The sequence below is a fragment of the Equus przewalskii genome, chromosome 6 (assembly GCF_037783145.1).
Source record: "Equus przewalskii isolate Varuska chromosome 6, EquPr2, whole genome shotgun sequence".
NCBI classification, from domain to species: Eukaryota; Metazoa; Chordata; class Mammalia; order Perissodactyla; family Equidae; genus Equus; species Equus przewalskii.
In genome coordinates this window covers 82,909,932-82,927,324 of record NC_091836.1, presented here as the reverse complement: position 1 = coordinate 82,927,324, position 17,393 = coordinate 82,909,932, and the positions used below count along the sequence as shown (strand labels likewise).

The following is a 17,393-nucleotide window of genomic DNA, read 5'->3' as shown; positions in this document are numbered from 1 at the left end:
GTGACTCCACCTTCACCACTATAATGCTAAGCAAACTAGTCCAGAGGACAGCTGCGTCTAGAACTTGCGGCAACCGGGACTCGTTCAGGGGCATTGTTTTGGGGGGAAGCAAACTGGCCATGAGGTTAGGCGAGGGAGCCTGATGCCCACCAAGTAAGAGAGCAGGGAACCCCCAAGGACGAGCTGGGGCTTCTGGGCCCTGAGAGCCCCAAACCTGTAAGCCAGGTATGTAGATTCTCTGTGTTATAATTCCCTTCTGGCACTCCCCGAGCTTTCAACAACATCTTATTAATCTTTGTCACCTGACCTTATCTGTGATGGGGAGAATTAAGGGATGGGCTCCAAGCATGGAGCAAAGGTGGGGGAGCAGCTGCTGGAGGAACAGATCCATGGTCTGGACCCAGGTACATGGCCAGGGTGGCAAGAAACAGCCAGGAGATTTTGATACATGTACGAGTTCCCTAAAGATTCCCCCAAATTCCACCTGGTCAACCTGGCAGAAGCCTGGTATTTCTGTAGTTAAGGAAGAATTAGTTTCTGGTTAATAATTTGCAAATAATACTTTCCATTTAAAAATATGGGGGGGCCACCCTCTGAGGAGTCAGACTTGGCCCTCAGAGTCCATATCTTCAGTTCTGTTTAGAGCATCCTGTTATTTCTAGCACCAGTTGATGAGGCCGTGGATCATTCCGCTACCAAACCGTGACCTAAGAGCTGGGCTCCAGGACATCTGCCAAATTTTTCCTTGGGGTAAATTCATCCTTAGCACAGCACATACCACAGCTGTGGACTAAGGAAGAAGGCAAGGTGAGTCTTCCATCTCAATGTACAAAGAAACAAGTACATAGCCATGCAATAAGTACGTTATTGCATATAGTGTCCCCATACCGAGGCATTGTCAAAGAGGCACTGAGGGTCATTGACTGGACACGTGATAGATGGTACAAAGTAAAAGCCAAGCGAGACCACTGAGAGCCAAACACAAAAGAGCGAGGGCAGAGAAATCAGATCAGGGAAGTGGGTTTACCTAGCAGCACAGCTGGTGTGAAGGAAGGTTCCTCCAACCAACGTGGACTGGAACAGTGGGGCCTGTTCAAGTACATTCTGACTCATCAGATTTCTACGTGGAGCCACAGATGTGTTTCATTTTATACACTGAGATGGATTTGCACACTGTGAGCAAGCACAAACCCGGCTGCCTGAGCCACATAAGCAAGGTAGATGTGTAAGAGCGAGGGGGAGTCCCTGGCTCCCATTCCAGGGGCTCTGTTTCTTTGCTTTTGTTGGTTTCCTGATTCCACAGCCATAAGACAAGACTCAGCCCTGTGGCTTCATCTGGGGTTGTGGCCCAGTCACCCATCATTCATCACTCCCCAATTTTTTCTGCACTCTGGAAGGCTTTCCTGGGTAGCTGGGACTGTGGTTCAGAGTCTGGGTGTAATTATCACAAAACAGCCTCTGACTTTAGAAAAAAACCCAAAAAATGGACTTTGGATCATGTAGGAGATGATAGCTAAGCAGTTCTGCACTAAAACTGCAATTAGAGCAATTCTGATGTCATCGTTAATCATGCCGATTTATGTTTTGAAAGGAAACCAAATGATGAATATAATGATTATTTCTGTTTCTGCTTCTCTCCCTCTCTTTTTCCTCAAAGATTGGCAATAGCACTAAAGTCGAATTAAACATCTGTTTGAAAAATAAGCCAGAGTGCTGGTGACAGCTGCCCTGGACTTACAAATGCACCACAGCTGTCAAACTCTAAATTAACAATGATTTTCATTTATGAATAGCATAGAACTAAGATATAATGGAGCTTTTTCTCTTCTGTTTTTCTGGCTTCCAGGGGCTGTTAAATGTGAAATCCTAGGGAAATACCCAAGGAAAAATGTAGCTAAAATCAGCCTGCAATAATTAATCATGGAAGGAGCAGGGGCCATTCTTTCTTCTTATGTGATCTCATTTCTTCCCTGGCTTTAGGTTGGGTATTCTCTGTGGCAAGCAGGCTTGCAGGGAGGCTAGTAATTCAGGGACAATTCTTTGATGAGTAACTGAAAGTGAACGGTGACGGAGCCGTGAGCATCTCTGGAGGAACGCCTTCTAGAGCACTGAGGACCCTCTGCTCATCTTTCCAGCATCATCTGCATCTTCAGTAGGCTTCAGCCCAAGCTCCTTCCAAGATGCAGTAATGAATGCCCAGGTATATGACATTGTTACACTGTGGTCATATACTGGGTGTAAAAGATCTAACCAACCCATTTTGGTGATGGGATAAAATAAGCCAACCTGTTTCACACTTACTTCATGACCCTAAAAAATAAACAAAGTAGGTGTTGAACCATTTCTTTGTCCTTTTCCATCCTTGTCCCAGAGTCATCACTGTCCTCCCTAGGGATGGGGTGAGGCTCAGGAGTGGAGCAACACATCTATTGTGTGTATTCCCTAGTTAAAAAATATATGTAGATGTGATACCATCTGGTGTTTTTTTCACTGTAGCCCAAATGTTTCCATTTTTATCCTTTGACCATTTCATGTCAAAAGCGTCCACAGAGATAAGAAAATTGTGGTATACACAGATAATGGAATATTATTCAGATATATAAAGGAAAGAAGTAACAATACATGCTACAACATGGATGAATCTCCAAAACATTATGCTAAGAGAAAAAGCCAGATGCAAACGGTCACATATTGTATGATTCCATTTATATGGAATAATGGTAAATTCATAGAGACAAGTGCATATTGGTGGTTGCCAGGGGCTGTGAGGAGAGGAGAGTGGAGAGAAACTGCTTGATGGGTACAGGGTTTTACCTTGGAGCAATGGCAATGTTTTGGAACTCGATAGAGATCATGGTTGCACAAGATTGTAAATGTACTAAATGCTACTGAATTGATGACTTTAAAATGGTTAATTTTATGTTATGTGAATTTAATCTCAAGAAAAAAAATGTCCATAGGGTCAAAGCATCATGCTTTGATCCCACCATGACCAGGACAGGAAATATATTGGCAACTCCTGCTCCATCAGTGGGAGAGGACTGGAACTGGTCCTGGTGCACAGTTGGGCAGGGGGGGGCTGGGAGGGTGATGGGTATTTGTGCGAGCCCACCAAGTTACAGGCAGCCATCGACTGCTTGCAATGTTAGCACAGTCCATAGAGCAGGGCTTCAGCGTTCCACCTGAGCTTCAGTTCACTGCTGTGCCTGGAGTGCCTCTGCAGCCCATCCTTCCTGTTTAAATCTTGCCAGTTTCCTCCACTGGGGGCTGGACCGTGCACCTGGGACTCCAGCTGCTGAATGAAACTCTGCTGCCATTGGACTGCTCCCCTGGAACCGTGCCACCACCAGCCTCCTGGGAACCCCTGGCATCTGGGTTCCACCTGTTGCATCGTAGGTCTTAGGGTATCTAAGTCTTCCAGAACCAAGCACGTGTTGCCCTTTTAGCCATGGCCTCAGTCTTTGCAACTGCTCTCCCAAGAACCAGTTGCTTCAGCTGGTTCGGGACTTCTCTGCCCGTTTTCTGTTGACTCCTCGCTTCCTCCCCAGTTAGCATTGCTGAGGTCCTAGACGGTCTCACGGGAAGGCCACCCTGACTTACAACAAAGGAGCCTGTGGTTCTTCTCAATACCTAATGCCAGAAAAACTGTGGAGTAAGCTTCACCCCAGCCACATCAGATTCTCCTCACCCTGCCAACTCCTAAATCACACACAGAGTCATCTCATGTGGGTTTTCTATGTTATTTCCTTCCAAGATAAAAAGATTTGGTGAGCTCTATGAAGTTACAAAGCATTATGAGTGCTGGCTAATTCCTCCTTAATAGCCATCCTCTCTTTCCACAAACAAGACTTTCTCTTGCCAGGTCCCTGGGTTTGTTTTCCATTTTCTAAATGACAATTAGTTTCCTCACTGGGGGAACAACATCTCCCCCCACAGGCCTCCTCCACCCATGGTTTACAAGAGTGGCTCTGCCCTCACACACCTCACAGACCAACTGAGGCAGAAGGCAGGGGGTGTGGGTGGTCGAGCTCAGCCAGTGTAACTTAGCATTTAGTTAACAACAAAGGCTTTGGAGTCCTGCGGAAGTGGGTTTAAGTCCCAACTCCATTATTTAACTTCTTTATGACCCTGAATATAAACTCTCTAAACCTCAGTTTTCTCGTCAACAAAATGGGCACAATATAGAGAAGACCCTATAGGCTCTCATGAGAGTTAAGTAAGATAAGGCATGCAATGCACCTAGCACAGTGCTTGACAATGAATGTAAGCTACTTACACTGTTATTCATACTGCTCGATGCATTGGCACCTCTATATACCTCTTTACATCCTCTCATCCCAACTCAGACTCCAGCCACTGTTGCAGTGACCAGCTCTGCCCCACTGTAACTGGATGATGCACATCTTGTCTGCGTGGTGTACCTCTTGCTTCCTGTCCCAGAGCTTCTCTGATGCTGCAGTATGTGTTCAGGAAAACACTCTTGTGTGTGCAACCCAGAAGTGCAGGGGAGTTAACGCTTGTGTGGCCAACCTTGGTCAATGGAGGATGGAAGACAATGGATAATGGTTTCCCCCTTCATCCCTGGGCCCACTGTTCTGAGACACATGTCATAAAGCTTTTCAAAATGTCCCAGAGGGATCAGGAATTGGTTGCCTACAGTGATGGCCAAGTTAGTAACACTTGACCAAATCATACCCCCTCCCACCTCCTGCTCCTTGGATCACTTCTGAAATAAATTATCTGCATACAAGCCTCTGTCTTAGATGGGCTTTTAGGAGTACCTGGGACAGGAATCAGTAGTTACTGAGTCCTAGCACTGCGGGCATTAGAGCAGGGGTCAGTAAACACTTTTTCTATAAAGTGCCAGAGAAGAAATATTTTAGGCTTTGTAGGCCATGCTGTCTCTCTTGCAACTTCTCAATTCTGTTGCTGTAGCATGAAAGCAGCCCTAAGTAACACATGAATGACTAAATGTGGCTGTGTTCCAATAAAACTTTATTTACAAAAACAGCTAGTGGGCCAGATTTGGTCTGCAGGCCCCTGCCAACCTCTGCATCAGGGCTACAAAGAGGAGTAAAATTGATCCCCTCCTCCATCAAGCTCACAGTCTCATGTGGGGAGAAGAAGCACCTAGAAATGAGGCTGTAAAGTGGTTTGAACAAGTCACAAAGGGCCTCGGATGCTATGCTTTGTTCTTTGGTGATGGGGAACACTGAACAAGATCTCAGATCTTATAGTACACTTTGTAATACACCTATCAGGGTCTGGGGCAGCTTCAAACACATTAATATTTACACTAAAAGACTATAACTAACTTCAAGTCAGTTCAGGGCAGGTTTGGGCCCTAAAGCAGTTAAGAAAATCTTTTGGATTTTAGAGCTTTTTGGACTTCAGAATTGCAGATGCCAGGCTGTGGACCTGATTTGTTTTGTTTGTGTTGTGCCCCTAGACTGTGACCTCTTCAAAGACAGCCTCTGCGCCCTTGGTGCCCACACACAGGAGGTGCTCAATGTTACCACGACAGTGAGCAGACAAGAATGGCCGGATAACAGTGTTCGTGGAGGGATGCAGTGGAAGTAGAGGCTGGTCAGGGACTCTGGTAAAGGATGCTGGGAGGCTTAAACTATCTGATTTAGATTAGGGACTTTATCTTGAAGGTGAGGGAAGGCCCCGTTCAAGTTTGGTAGGTAAGTGTGGGGTTCAGCTGTATATGGAGATAGCAAGTCTTATCCCAGTGTGAGGAAGGAGCGGAGGGTAAGGAACGAGGGTGAGCAATTAGGATGTTCTTGCAATAGTGAGGCAAGAAGTGTCTATGACTAAGGCGGTGAACGGGAAGCAAGTGATAGACAGAAGAGACAAGGCTGGCAACTAATGAGATTGGGGGAGAGGGAGAAGTTGGAGTTGAACCTGACCCAGTGGCACCAATTTGAGATGGTGAGAGTGCAGTATTAAGATCACAGACTCTGGAGTTCAGATGCTTCTGTTTGAATGCCAGCTCTGTCAATTACCCTGTGATCTTGGGCAAGTTACCTAACTTCTCTGTGCCTCAGCATCCTCTTTAGTATCTACTTCATAGGTTGCTGTGAGAATTAAATAAGTATTTGTAATGCACGTAGAACAGGGATTGGCTCTTGGTTGTTTTTACTGCCTGTAACCAACCATTGTTTCATAAGGTTGAAATCCCCAAACGGTTCACCACGTGACTATCTCCTCAGGAGTAGGAGGACACGCATCTCAGATCCTCCCAGCAAAAGGACATGGGTGTCAGAAATCTAGTCATCAAAGTAAGTAATAAAGGTAATAAATGTATGGAAAGAGAGGATGGCATCAGGGGACAAAATTTTTGTCCGACTTAAGGGGACAGGACTTCCTTCTAGTGGGGTCTGTAAACATCTATTCTATTCACGGGGGCTTTTTCTTCAATCAGTTGCTCCTCTGCTGTAACGGGCTGCAGCATGCTTGCGGCACTGCAGCATGCCGGGAAAACCTGAAGTGCTGGGTCATTCATTTGCAGGGAGAAAGCTATGAGGAGGGCTGCCTGGAAAGCCTGTAATTTAGCAATGTTCAAATCTTTGCCTCCAAATGGAAAATGGAAATGGCATCAGGTTTGTGCCAAAAGAAAAGTCGTAATTGCTATGTGCTTCCCTTGTCTACCCTCCTGGGCAAAGGATCACAACCAGCCAAGCGGGCTTTAGAGCTGTCGTCTATAGACATTTAGGAGGCTTTGCAGCTTATCCTACTGGGCTGCCTTCTCCCAGGAATATTACCCAAACACCACAACACAAATGCTCGTTTTTGAAAGTGAGGCCTCTACAGCAAAGCTGGCATCTCCCCTGTCATCTGTCCTGAACTTTGCTGCCAGACTGAAGTGTCCTTACTAATTATATATATATTTTTAAGGAAGATTAGCCCTGAGCTAACTACCACCAATCCTCCTCTTTTCACTGAGGAAGACTGGCCCTGAGCTAACATCCATGCCCATCTTCCTCTACTTTATATGTGGGACGCCTACCACAGCATGGCTTTTGCCAAGCGGTGCCATGTCCGCACCCGGGATCCGAACCGGCGAACCTGTGCCGCCGAGAAGTGGAACATGAGAACTTAACTGCTGTGCCACTGGGCTGGCCCCTCCTTACTAATTTTTTAACAAACCTTCCTCCCAGCATGTCAGTCCACTGTTTAATAACCACTAATGGCTCCCTTGTTCCTCTTGAATCGAGTTCAATCTCTTTATCTTGACATTGGAGGACCTCCACGATTCGGCAATGGATTTTGGCCCCCCCAAGACGCTCTAATCTCTCCAAGTCTGTCTGTTTACTGTCTCCTGGGTCTGCCACATTTACTCTCACCTCCAAGCTCTCACTTCAGTTTCCACTCACTCCACTCCCTTCACCTAGAATAATCTCTTCCCTTCTGTCCATTTCTCCAAACTCTTCTACAGCCTTCAAGCCATAAACCAACCTCTCCAAGAAGCTCTGGCGCTTGCACTACGCCATTCTTCACCCATCTCCTTTCTGACTAACCATGTTTAATTTGTCCCCAGTTCATGTCTGTTGTGGGTTTGCTAACTTTGGCATACACATTTTTATTGACACCAAAACTGGACTGAAAGTGTCTTGAAAATCAGGACCGCTGGTTATAGCTTGACTCTCAGTGCTGGTACCCTCTGGGCACATGGGAGGTTGGTTTTCCAAACACCACCTTCCACATGAGGAAGAAGGAAGCTTTCTCAGTTGGATAAAGGGTCTTTCTCAACTTGATTAAAGGCATCAGTTGGAAACTTGTACTGCATGTTATACTTAAAAGTGAAATATAATAGTCTTCCCATTAAAATCAGGAATAAGCAAGAATACCACTATTTAATATTCCGCTAGAGGTGCTAGATAAACTAACATAGGAAAAAGGACTAAAAATTATGCTTATTAATTATTTCCCATAAGAATGAAAGAAGAAGCCATTACAACTGTCAAGAGAGTTCGGCAGTGTCCAGATTCAAACTCAATGTACAAGAGACAATAGGTTTCCTAAACACAAGCAATCAATGATTATAAAATATAATAGGAAAAAAGAGCCCATTCACAAAAGCAACAGAACTATAAATACCATGGGGAAAAAAGCCTCATAAGAATGTGCAATCTACATGAAGAAAAATTACATTACTTTACTGAAGGACACAAAAGAGCTGAATAAATAGGGGACATTCCATATTTCTGACCTGGAAAACATACTGTAGGGATGCTGATGTTTCCCACATTAAACTATTAATTCAGTGCAACACCATTCAAAATGGAAATATAAGTTTTTATTGAACACAACAAACTTATTCTACAATTCATCTGCAATTATGAATCTGCTTGAATGGCCATGAACATTTTGAACCAGAAGATTAATGGGCAATGACTTGCTATGAAAACATAAATAAAATTATGCTATAAAATGGTGTGGGTTTCAAGCAGGAATAGATAAAAAGATCAACAGAACAGAATGGACCTGTATAAAAATTTTATATCTGATAAAGTAGCGTTTCAAACCATTGGGGAAAGAATAAACTACGTGATAAATGGATGTGGGACAACTAGCCATTTTGAGAAAAATAGGTAGATTTTGATTCTCTATCTGTGCTGGAAATCTTTGGTTTGTTCTTCTAGATACCTTCTCCGTCTTTCTGCACCCTGGTCTTTGCCACAGAGGAGAATCTGTGTGGACTCTATCAAGGGGCTCCGTTGTCTTCACAGTTGGAGCCAGGCCAAAGGGGAGAACTGACAGGGATCAGAGGGAAGGACAGGGTGGGGTCCTGGTGGGGACACCTCAGGCTAGTTGCTTCTCTTAACTGAAGAGCTCAGCTCCTGTGAGGCAGTGGTCTTCTCCATCCTCTCTGTTCCCTCCTCTTGCCCCTTCAGGCCTGGGTGATGAAGGTTCCTCCCAGTGTTTTGGCCACACTGTTGCAAATAAACCCCTGATTTAACTTGCCCTTTGGCACCTCATTTTGAGCACTTCATCTATTTTCTTTTGAGGCTTACTGACGCCATATCGTTCACAAATTAAATTCCAGGAAGATTAAAGATCTAAATTTATTTTTAAATCTATAAAAATATTTAAAATATGGGAATATATTTATAACCTTGGATGTAGGAAAATTATTCTTAAACAAGACACAAAAAATCAAAATTCATAAGGGAAAGGATGGATACATTGATTAAATCAAAAATTCAAACTTCCGGATGATTAGACACCCATAAGCAAAGTTAAAAGATGGAGAGAAATATTTGAAATGTATAACAATCTGTTATTATCTGGACTATTTACAGGTAAATTTTAAGTATAAATATGTTTTAAATACATAAAATTGTACATTTTATGTATTTACATATATTTATGTAAAATCTATTTTGTACATAAATATATTTTGTATAATTACATATTTAAATGTTTAAAAATCAATTTTAAAAAGACACATTATTAGAAAAATGGACAACAATATGACTGGGGCATTCACAGAAGAGGAAATCAAAAAAGAATAAATACATGAAAAGATTCTTAATATTACTAGTAATCAGGAAAATGCAAATTAATGTAAGATACTGTTTTTATCAGATTGGCATAATTTTAAAGATTGATAACATTGAGTTGTTGAGCAAGTAAAGACATAAGCTCTTTTATTCACAGTCAGGGAGCGTGTTTAAGTTGGCAAGCTTTTTGGAGGAAAATCTGGAAGTGTCTATTAAAATTATAAATGTGCATCCCTTATGATCCCACTTCTTGGCATCTACTGTGGATAAAGACTTGCATATTTGCTCAAAGACACAAGTATAAGGATGTTCATCGCAGCATTATGTGTAACAGTAAAAAACTGGAAACTCTCTAAATGTCCATCTACCGTGGAATAATTAACATAGTCACGCTACAGATTATGTGCAACAGTTTTAAAAAAGAGGTGAACCTACATGCACTGACCTGGAAATATATCTAAGACGTTTTATTTAGTGAAAACTTAGTCAGGTTCAGGACACTATGTAGACTATGATACCATTTGTGTAAATTTAAATTCCCACAAAAATGAAACAACGTTCTTTTATGTTGACTTAATATGCACACAAATGCACGGATGAAAGTCTAAAGAACAGACACCAAATTGATACTATTGCTACCTTTGGGTAGGGGACTCTGGGATTTATTGGGAGAGATGTTAGAGATTTTTCGCTTTTCCTATATTCTGTATTTTTCTGTATTTCACTATTTTCTGTCTTGTTTGAAATTTTACAATGTGAAAGTATTTATGTCTTACCCATAAAACTATTATTTCTTTAATGAATAGTTGTAGCTTATATTTAATTCCTTCAGAAAAAAATACATAAAAGAAAGGAAGAACATGGGCGTTAGAGTGAAATAAATGTGTGATTTCAGGAAATGTGTCTAATTCTCTGGGCCTGTCTCCTCCACTGTAAAATGGAGGTCGTTTGTTGTGAAGACTGAATTAGATAAAGCCTGCTAGCCGAGCAGCTGAGTTCCTGGTACACAGAAAGTATCGGCTGACCTTTTTTCTCCCCTCTATTTGGCCTGGGAGAACCTCCAGGGCCAAGAACGCCTCTCAGCTGCCCATAGATCCTGAGCGCCTGCACAAGTAGAAGCTCAGTTACATTTGTTGAAAGAATGAGTGAATGGACAAGCCACGTTTGTTTATTGTTAGTGGATAAACATATGTACACATATGTTTATCATTGTTAGTGGGTAAACAAGAGATGACTTTCTGGCTTTCGCCAAGACGATCAAATGCTTCTGGCTTATGAGAACAATAAATCAAAAAAAAACAGAGATCTGGGTCAGAAAGGGAAGGGTTTTTAGAGCAGGAAGACTCAACGCATACGTCTATGTTTTCCAACTGTCTTCGTTGGAGCCCCAGGCTCTGCAGAGTGATTGGGCTGCCATGCGGAGGGGTGCAAGTCTGGAAAAGCCAAGCTGAGAACCCAGACTCCAGGCTGAGAGCCTGAAAATACTGATGGAGAATGGCCAGGCCATATTTGACAATGACAATAGAACTCTGACCCCCAGCCTCTGCAGCAACCGGCCTGGGAAGCCAAACCACAACCTCGACAGCCATCAGCCTGGAAGGTTTAGGACTTGTCGATAACTATCAGCTTCTCTAATTTTTGTCCCCACTGCCTCCCCTACTGCCAACTCAGGACCAACAAAAGAAAGCCAAATATGCTCTCCAAAACAATCACAGAAGATGTTCCATTTCCAGTGAGCCCCCCTGCAGCTTCCCCATGCCAATAACCTCCAAGCAGAACGTACCTGCAGCCTTCCCTTTTCCTCTCTGTAAAGCTTCCCCACTCCTTGGCCTGCCTTTGAGTCTCTGCCAAATGCTAGTGATGGCAGCTGACTCCCTTGCTACAGAGCAAGCTCTAAATAGCCTCTGTTTGTTCTCATTTCCGTGGTCCTCGTTTATTCCCACAAGGCCTTCTCCTGCATTTCAAGTAAATACTAGATACATGTTATATATTGGGGTTTATACACAAGGTTTCATTAAAAAAATTTCTACTGCTAACAAAGTTTTTTTAATCACCCCTGTACATTAATGTCAAGAGCCAAACTTCTCAAAGAATCTGTGAAAGGATGCTCAGCTTGCATTAAACCAAGAAGGAAATAAATGATGCCCAGACAGATGGCAGCAAAAGGAGGCCAGGCAAAGACATGGCTGGGTCTGAACAATGGACAGAGGCTTCCAGAGATTTCTGTGGGCATTTTTCCAAAAGCCAGGCACAGCTGAGCCCAGAAACGGTGGCAACTGGAGTGCTTAGCTGGGGGTGGGCTATCAGCCTCTCCTTAGGGGTGAGCTGGACTCAACCACAATTGTAAGTCTGTTGAAATGTCTACCTGCTGGAGATGCAGACAAATGCACCAAATACATAAATAAGGCCTTGGGTGATTTAAAGAAGAAGATGGTTCGGAAGTTCCCAGCCCCTACCTCCATGGGAAAATGGCTTCTTGGATGCTGGCATTGGAGCCCTGCCCATCCACTCATGACTATTTGCCTATCTGAAATCCCAAAATTCCCAGCATCACTCTATACAGACTTTAAATCTATTTAAAAGAGGGTATGGCTGTGTTTCCCAAATTGGTGAATGTTAATAGATGTCTCAGCAAAAAAGGAGCTTTGCAGGGGCTGGCCTGGTGGCACAGTGGTTAAGTCCGCACGTTCTGCTGTGGTGGCAGGGGGTTTGCCAGTTTGAATCCCGGGTGTGAACCCATGCACCGCTTGTCAAGCCATGCTGTGGCAAGTGTCCCACATATAGTACAGGAAGATGGGTATGGATGTTAGCTCAGGGCCAGTCTTCCTCAGCAAAAAGAGGAGGATTAGTGGCAGATGTTAACTCAGGGTTAATCTTCCTCAAAGAAAAAAACAAAAAGGAGCTTTGCAGTCAAACAAGTTTGGGAAATGCAGGGTCAAACCAAGAGAAACAGATTTCATTTCAGCAGGACTTTGCAAAACCTTCAATATGCTAAGATATCTTGTGAATCTGCAAGAAGGGGATACAGCATTTTCCAAACTTATTTAACCGTAGAAATTTATTTCCTGCCCACGTGTTTACATCTCCCTGAACACCATTCTATGGCAAACAATTTCAGAGACAGAGGTTTGAGATACTGCTACCTTTCAGCGGAAAACTGTCAGCTGGTTAACACCTCTTATCATCTATTATAACTCACCAAAGGGAGGGTCAGGAGGCCAGCTAGCAAGTGGCACAAGCAGGCAATTTTGATGGAGAAGGAAGAAGATGAGATCATAAAGCAGAGCGGGAGGCTCATGGAGGTTACAGTTGGGTCTCAGGTCAGCTTAGCACAATTTAAGGAAACCAGGTGTTAAATTCCAGATGGAGGAAGGCAAGGATTATCCCCACCTGGTTTGTAATTTTTCTTAATCGGCCTTCATAGCATTATGTCTAGGAAGATAGAGGGTAGGAGAATCCCTGTATTAGGTAAAAATAGAGATTCAGGTGAATGATTCTTTTCATAGCACTTCACCCATGATGGCCCATAGTCCTGTTTTAGAGTCGAGATAATGAGGGCAGAGAGATAATGCAACTTGTCTGATGCCCCAGGAAAGCCACTTTTCTTTCTGCAACCGCCCCGTGAAGTCTTCGATAGACCACTGGGAAAGAGCGCAGCGTTGCAAGGATTCCAGGTTCACTTACTTGAGAATCACACAGCCCATTCCTGCTGGCGGCGCTACCCAGAACACTTGGATCCGCGTCCTCCTCCGGGGCGTGCTTTCAGTGACCGCAACGGGGCAGTTACTCATAAACTGGGTTTCTTCTTCATCTATGATCTACGGAAAATAAACACATTAAGATGCAATGTCACTTTGGGAAGTCTCAAGTTTCTGAGTTGACACTTCCTTAATTTTATTTTTAAACTTGTCACTTTGTGTTAGCAGCTCTATATCCCCAGACAGCAGAATAGTGCCTGGCATAGAGTCCCTGTCAATGCTCGTTGAATTAACATAAGGGTAAGGATTTGGCATTTGTTCTCTGCTCTCTGGGACCAGGATCTTGTGTCAGCACTTTGAGGAACAGGCCACTAGGTGATGATCTCGCTCACTTCCCTAACAAACCTGTGTCCCACTTTAGGGAAGGAGGGGGATGGCGGAGGGACAATCAAAAGCAAACACTCTCTCTGTAGCTAAACTTGGTGAGTCGGCTACAATTTTATAACTTGAAATTCAAATGTTAAAAGAAAACGCCCCTTTGGAGGAAGCATACCAAAGTGCATGAAGTCTCTCAGCTTCATAGCACTGTTTACTTGTGTGGTCTCTACTTTCTTAGTTAGTGCATTGTATGGGTGTCCTCCCATGGCAATCACCAAGGTTTCCTATAACACTGGAAAAAAGCCAGCAGCCACTCCCATTCCCCAGGACTGTTTCAGCACTTCTCCTGCTTGCTTTGGATCTGCGGCCAGTACTTGCCTGTCGCTCTAGTAGAATCATAGACTATTAGACCTGGAAGGATCTTTTGGGGGAAATTATCTAAATCCAATTGGTCTTAAGTGCCAACTCCAATTGATTGGTAGCAGCTATGTCACGAGTAGTGTTAATAACATTAATAGATAACATTTATTGAGTGTTTCATACTTGCTAGACACTAGGTGATGTGCTTTATCTGAATTACTCATTTAATCTTCAAACATAACTTAATGAGTTCATGATATCCATATTGTATTTACGTTACATTTAAAAATTCCTCTACTTTTTAGGAGGATTATGTTTTGTTTATCTCTACATTCTTTATCCTTCTCCCATTTCTCTCCTCTATTTAGCCCTGCTCCTAAGTATTTAATATACGTCCTTCTGAGCATATACATATATATATATAATTCACTTGAAGTTATATAGAATTGTTTTGTATTTTAATATTTCTTTCACTTAACCTTATGCTTTTAAGATATGTCAGTGTTACTATGTGAAATATATGTGAAAGCAATTCATTGCTTCTGACGCTGCCTAGTTCCATTGCACGCAAAGACCACATTTTATGTATCCATTCTCCCAGTGAGGAGCACTTAGCTGAATTCCAGCTTTTTGCCTCCACAAACATTGCTGCAATGGAGATCCTCATGCTGCTCTAGTTGTGAACCCACAGAAGAGTTTCTCAGCAACATAAACAATGTAGTGGAATTGCTGGGTTGTTGGGTTGCGGATATAATCATATTAATTTCACTAGGTATTGCCGGATTGTTTTGCAGAATGGCCATTCCTATTTTTATTCTACCAGCTCTGCACAAATGTTCCCATTTCCCCGTATCTTTACCAGTACTTGTGATTACTGGACTTTCTAATTGTTTCCAATCTGATGGATGTAAAGTAGTGTCTTGTTTTAATTTAATACTAGCAAATTTGAGCAACTCTTCATGTATTTATCAGGTTTCTCCTTCTGTGAAGTGCCTACTTAGACTCTTTGACAGTGGATTTTCTTGTCCTTTTATTATTGATTTGCAGGAATTTCTAGATATAAATCCCTCATCATTTACAATATCTTTGTTACCCAGAGGTTCATCTTATCTCTGGAATTCTTCATTTAACAGAAATAACTTTCATCCAGTCAAATTCATCAGTCTCTCTCCTACGGCTTGCACTTTTGTGGTCTTGCCTAAAAAACTGAGATCCCAAAGTTATTCTCCAATATTTTTTCCCATTGCCTTTATAATTTTACCTTTCACATTTAGGTCTTCAATCCATTTCGAGTTTATTGTTTAATATGATGAAGTAGAGCTCCAACTCTATTTTCTCCATGCTATGAGCTACTTTTTAAAAAAAAAATAATAAACAAGTTTTTAAGAGAACTTTTAGGTTCACAGCAAAATTCAGCAGAAAATACAGAGAGTTCCCATATGCTCCCTGTCCCACACATGAACAACCTTCCCCATTGTCAACATTTGGCACCAGAGTGGTACATTTGTTAAAATTGATGAACCTACGCTGACACATCATTATCACCCAAAGTCCACAGTTTACATTAGGGTTCATTCTAGGTGTTGTATATTCTATGGGTTTGGACAAATGTATAATGACATGTATCCTCCATTGTAGTATTGTAGTATTGTACTGAATAGTTTCACTGCCTTAAAAATCCTCTGTATTCTGCCTATTCATCCTTTCCTCTCTCCAACTCCTGGCAACCATTATTCTTTTGTTATAATCATTTATTAGTTCTAGGAGGTTTTTCGTTGATTCTTTCAGATTTTCCTATGTAGACAATCATGTCATCTGTGAACAAAGACAGTTTTATTTCTTCCTTCCCAATCTGTATACCATTTATTTCCTTTTCTTGTCTTATTGCATTGGTTAGGATTTCCAGTATGATGTTGAAAAGCAGTGATGAGATGGGACATCCTTGCCTTGTTCTTTATCTTAGCAGCAAAGCTTCAAGTTTCTTACCAGTAAGTATGATGTTAGGTGTAGGTTTTTTTGTAGATGCTCTTTATTAAATTGAGGACATTCCTCTCTATTCCTAGTTTGCTGAGAGTTTCCATCATGAATGGATGTTGGATTTTGTCAAATTATTTTTCTGCATCTGTTGATATGATTGTGTGAGTTTTCTTTTTAGTCTGTTGATGTGATGGATTACATTAATCGATTTTCAAATGTTGAACCAGCTTTGCATACCTGGCATAAATCTCATTTGGCTATGGTGTGTATTCTTTTTACACATTGTTGGATTTGATTTGCTAATATTTTCTTGAGGACTTTTGCTTCTATGTTCATGAGAGATGGGGTCTGCAGTTTTCTTTTTTTTCAGTATGTCCGGTGTTGGGCTTAGGGTGATGCAGGCCTCACAGAATGAGTTAGGAAGTAGAGAACTGGTATAATTTCTTCCTTAAATGTTTGGTAGAATTCACTACGGAACCCATCTAGGTTTGGTGCTTTCTGTTTTGGAAGGTTGTTAAGCATTGATTCAATTCTTTAATAGATATAAGCCTATTCATATTGTCTATTTCTTCTAGTATGAGTTTTGGCAGATTATGTTTTCCAAGGAATTGATCCATTTCATATAGGTTATCAAATTTGTGGGCACAGAGTTGTTCATAATATTCCTTTATTATTCCATTAGTGTCCATGGGATCTATAGTGATGTCCCTTCTTTCATTTCTGACATTAACAATTTGTGTCTTCTCTTTTTTTCTTAGTAAGCCTGGCTGGGGGCTTATCAACTTTATTGATCTTTTCAAAGAGCCATCTTTTGGTTTTGTTCATTTTCTCTATTGATTTCTTGTTCCAATTTCATTGATTTCTGCTCTCGTTTTTATTATTTCTTTTCTTCTGCTTACTTCAGATGTAATTTGCTTTTCTTTTTCTAGTTTCCTAAGATGGAAGCTTACATTATTGATTTTAGATCTTTCTTCCTTTCTAACATATACATTCAATATTCTACATTTCCCTTAAGCACTGCTTTCACTGCATCCCACAAATTTTGATGTTGTAGTTTCATTTTCATTTAGTTCAAATATTTTTAAATTTATTTTGAAATCTCTTGCTTGACCCATGCGTTAATTAAAAATGTTTAGTCTCCAAGTATTTGGGTATTTTCCAGCTATCTTTCATTATTGATTTCTAGTTTAATTCCATTGTGGTCTGAGAGCAGCCATTGTATGATTTCTATTCTTTTAAATTTGTTAAGGTGTGTTTTGTGGCCCAGGGTGTGGTCTGTCTTGGTGTATGTTCCATGTGAGCTTGAGAAGAATGTCTAATCTGCTGTTGGTTGAAGTAGCCTATTGCTGTCAATTATATCCAGTTGACTGATGCTGCTGTTGAGTTCAATTACATCCTTACTGATTATCTGCCATTTTTGATAGAGGGGTGTGGAAGTCTCCAACTATGATAGTGGATTCAGCTATTTCTC

The 17,393-nt window shown here is 41.8% G+C and overlaps 1 protein-coding gene and 1 long non-coding RNA gene across 2 annotated transcripts in view; one reads left to right on the top strand and one right to left on the bottom strand.

Annotated features, from left to right (window-relative positions):
* Positions 1-17,393, bottom strand: part of SPON1 (spondin 1) — a 245,183-nt gene that overhangs the window by 162,040 nt on the left and 65,750 nt on the right. The window contains exon 3 of the mRNA XM_070626401.1: positions 13,194-13,327. Coding sequence (XP_070482502.1) covers positions 13,194-13,327 — 134 coding nt within the window. The remainder of the gene's footprint in view (positions 1-13,193; positions 13,328-17,393) is intronic.
* Positions 50-10,312, top strand: LOC139084221 (uncharacterized). The gene is made up of 5 exons (XR_011541631.1): positions 50-225; positions 663-807; positions 5,450-5,599; positions 6,174-6,284; positions 8,649-10,312. It is a non-coding gene; the product is annotated as an uncharacterized lncRNA (long non-coding RNA).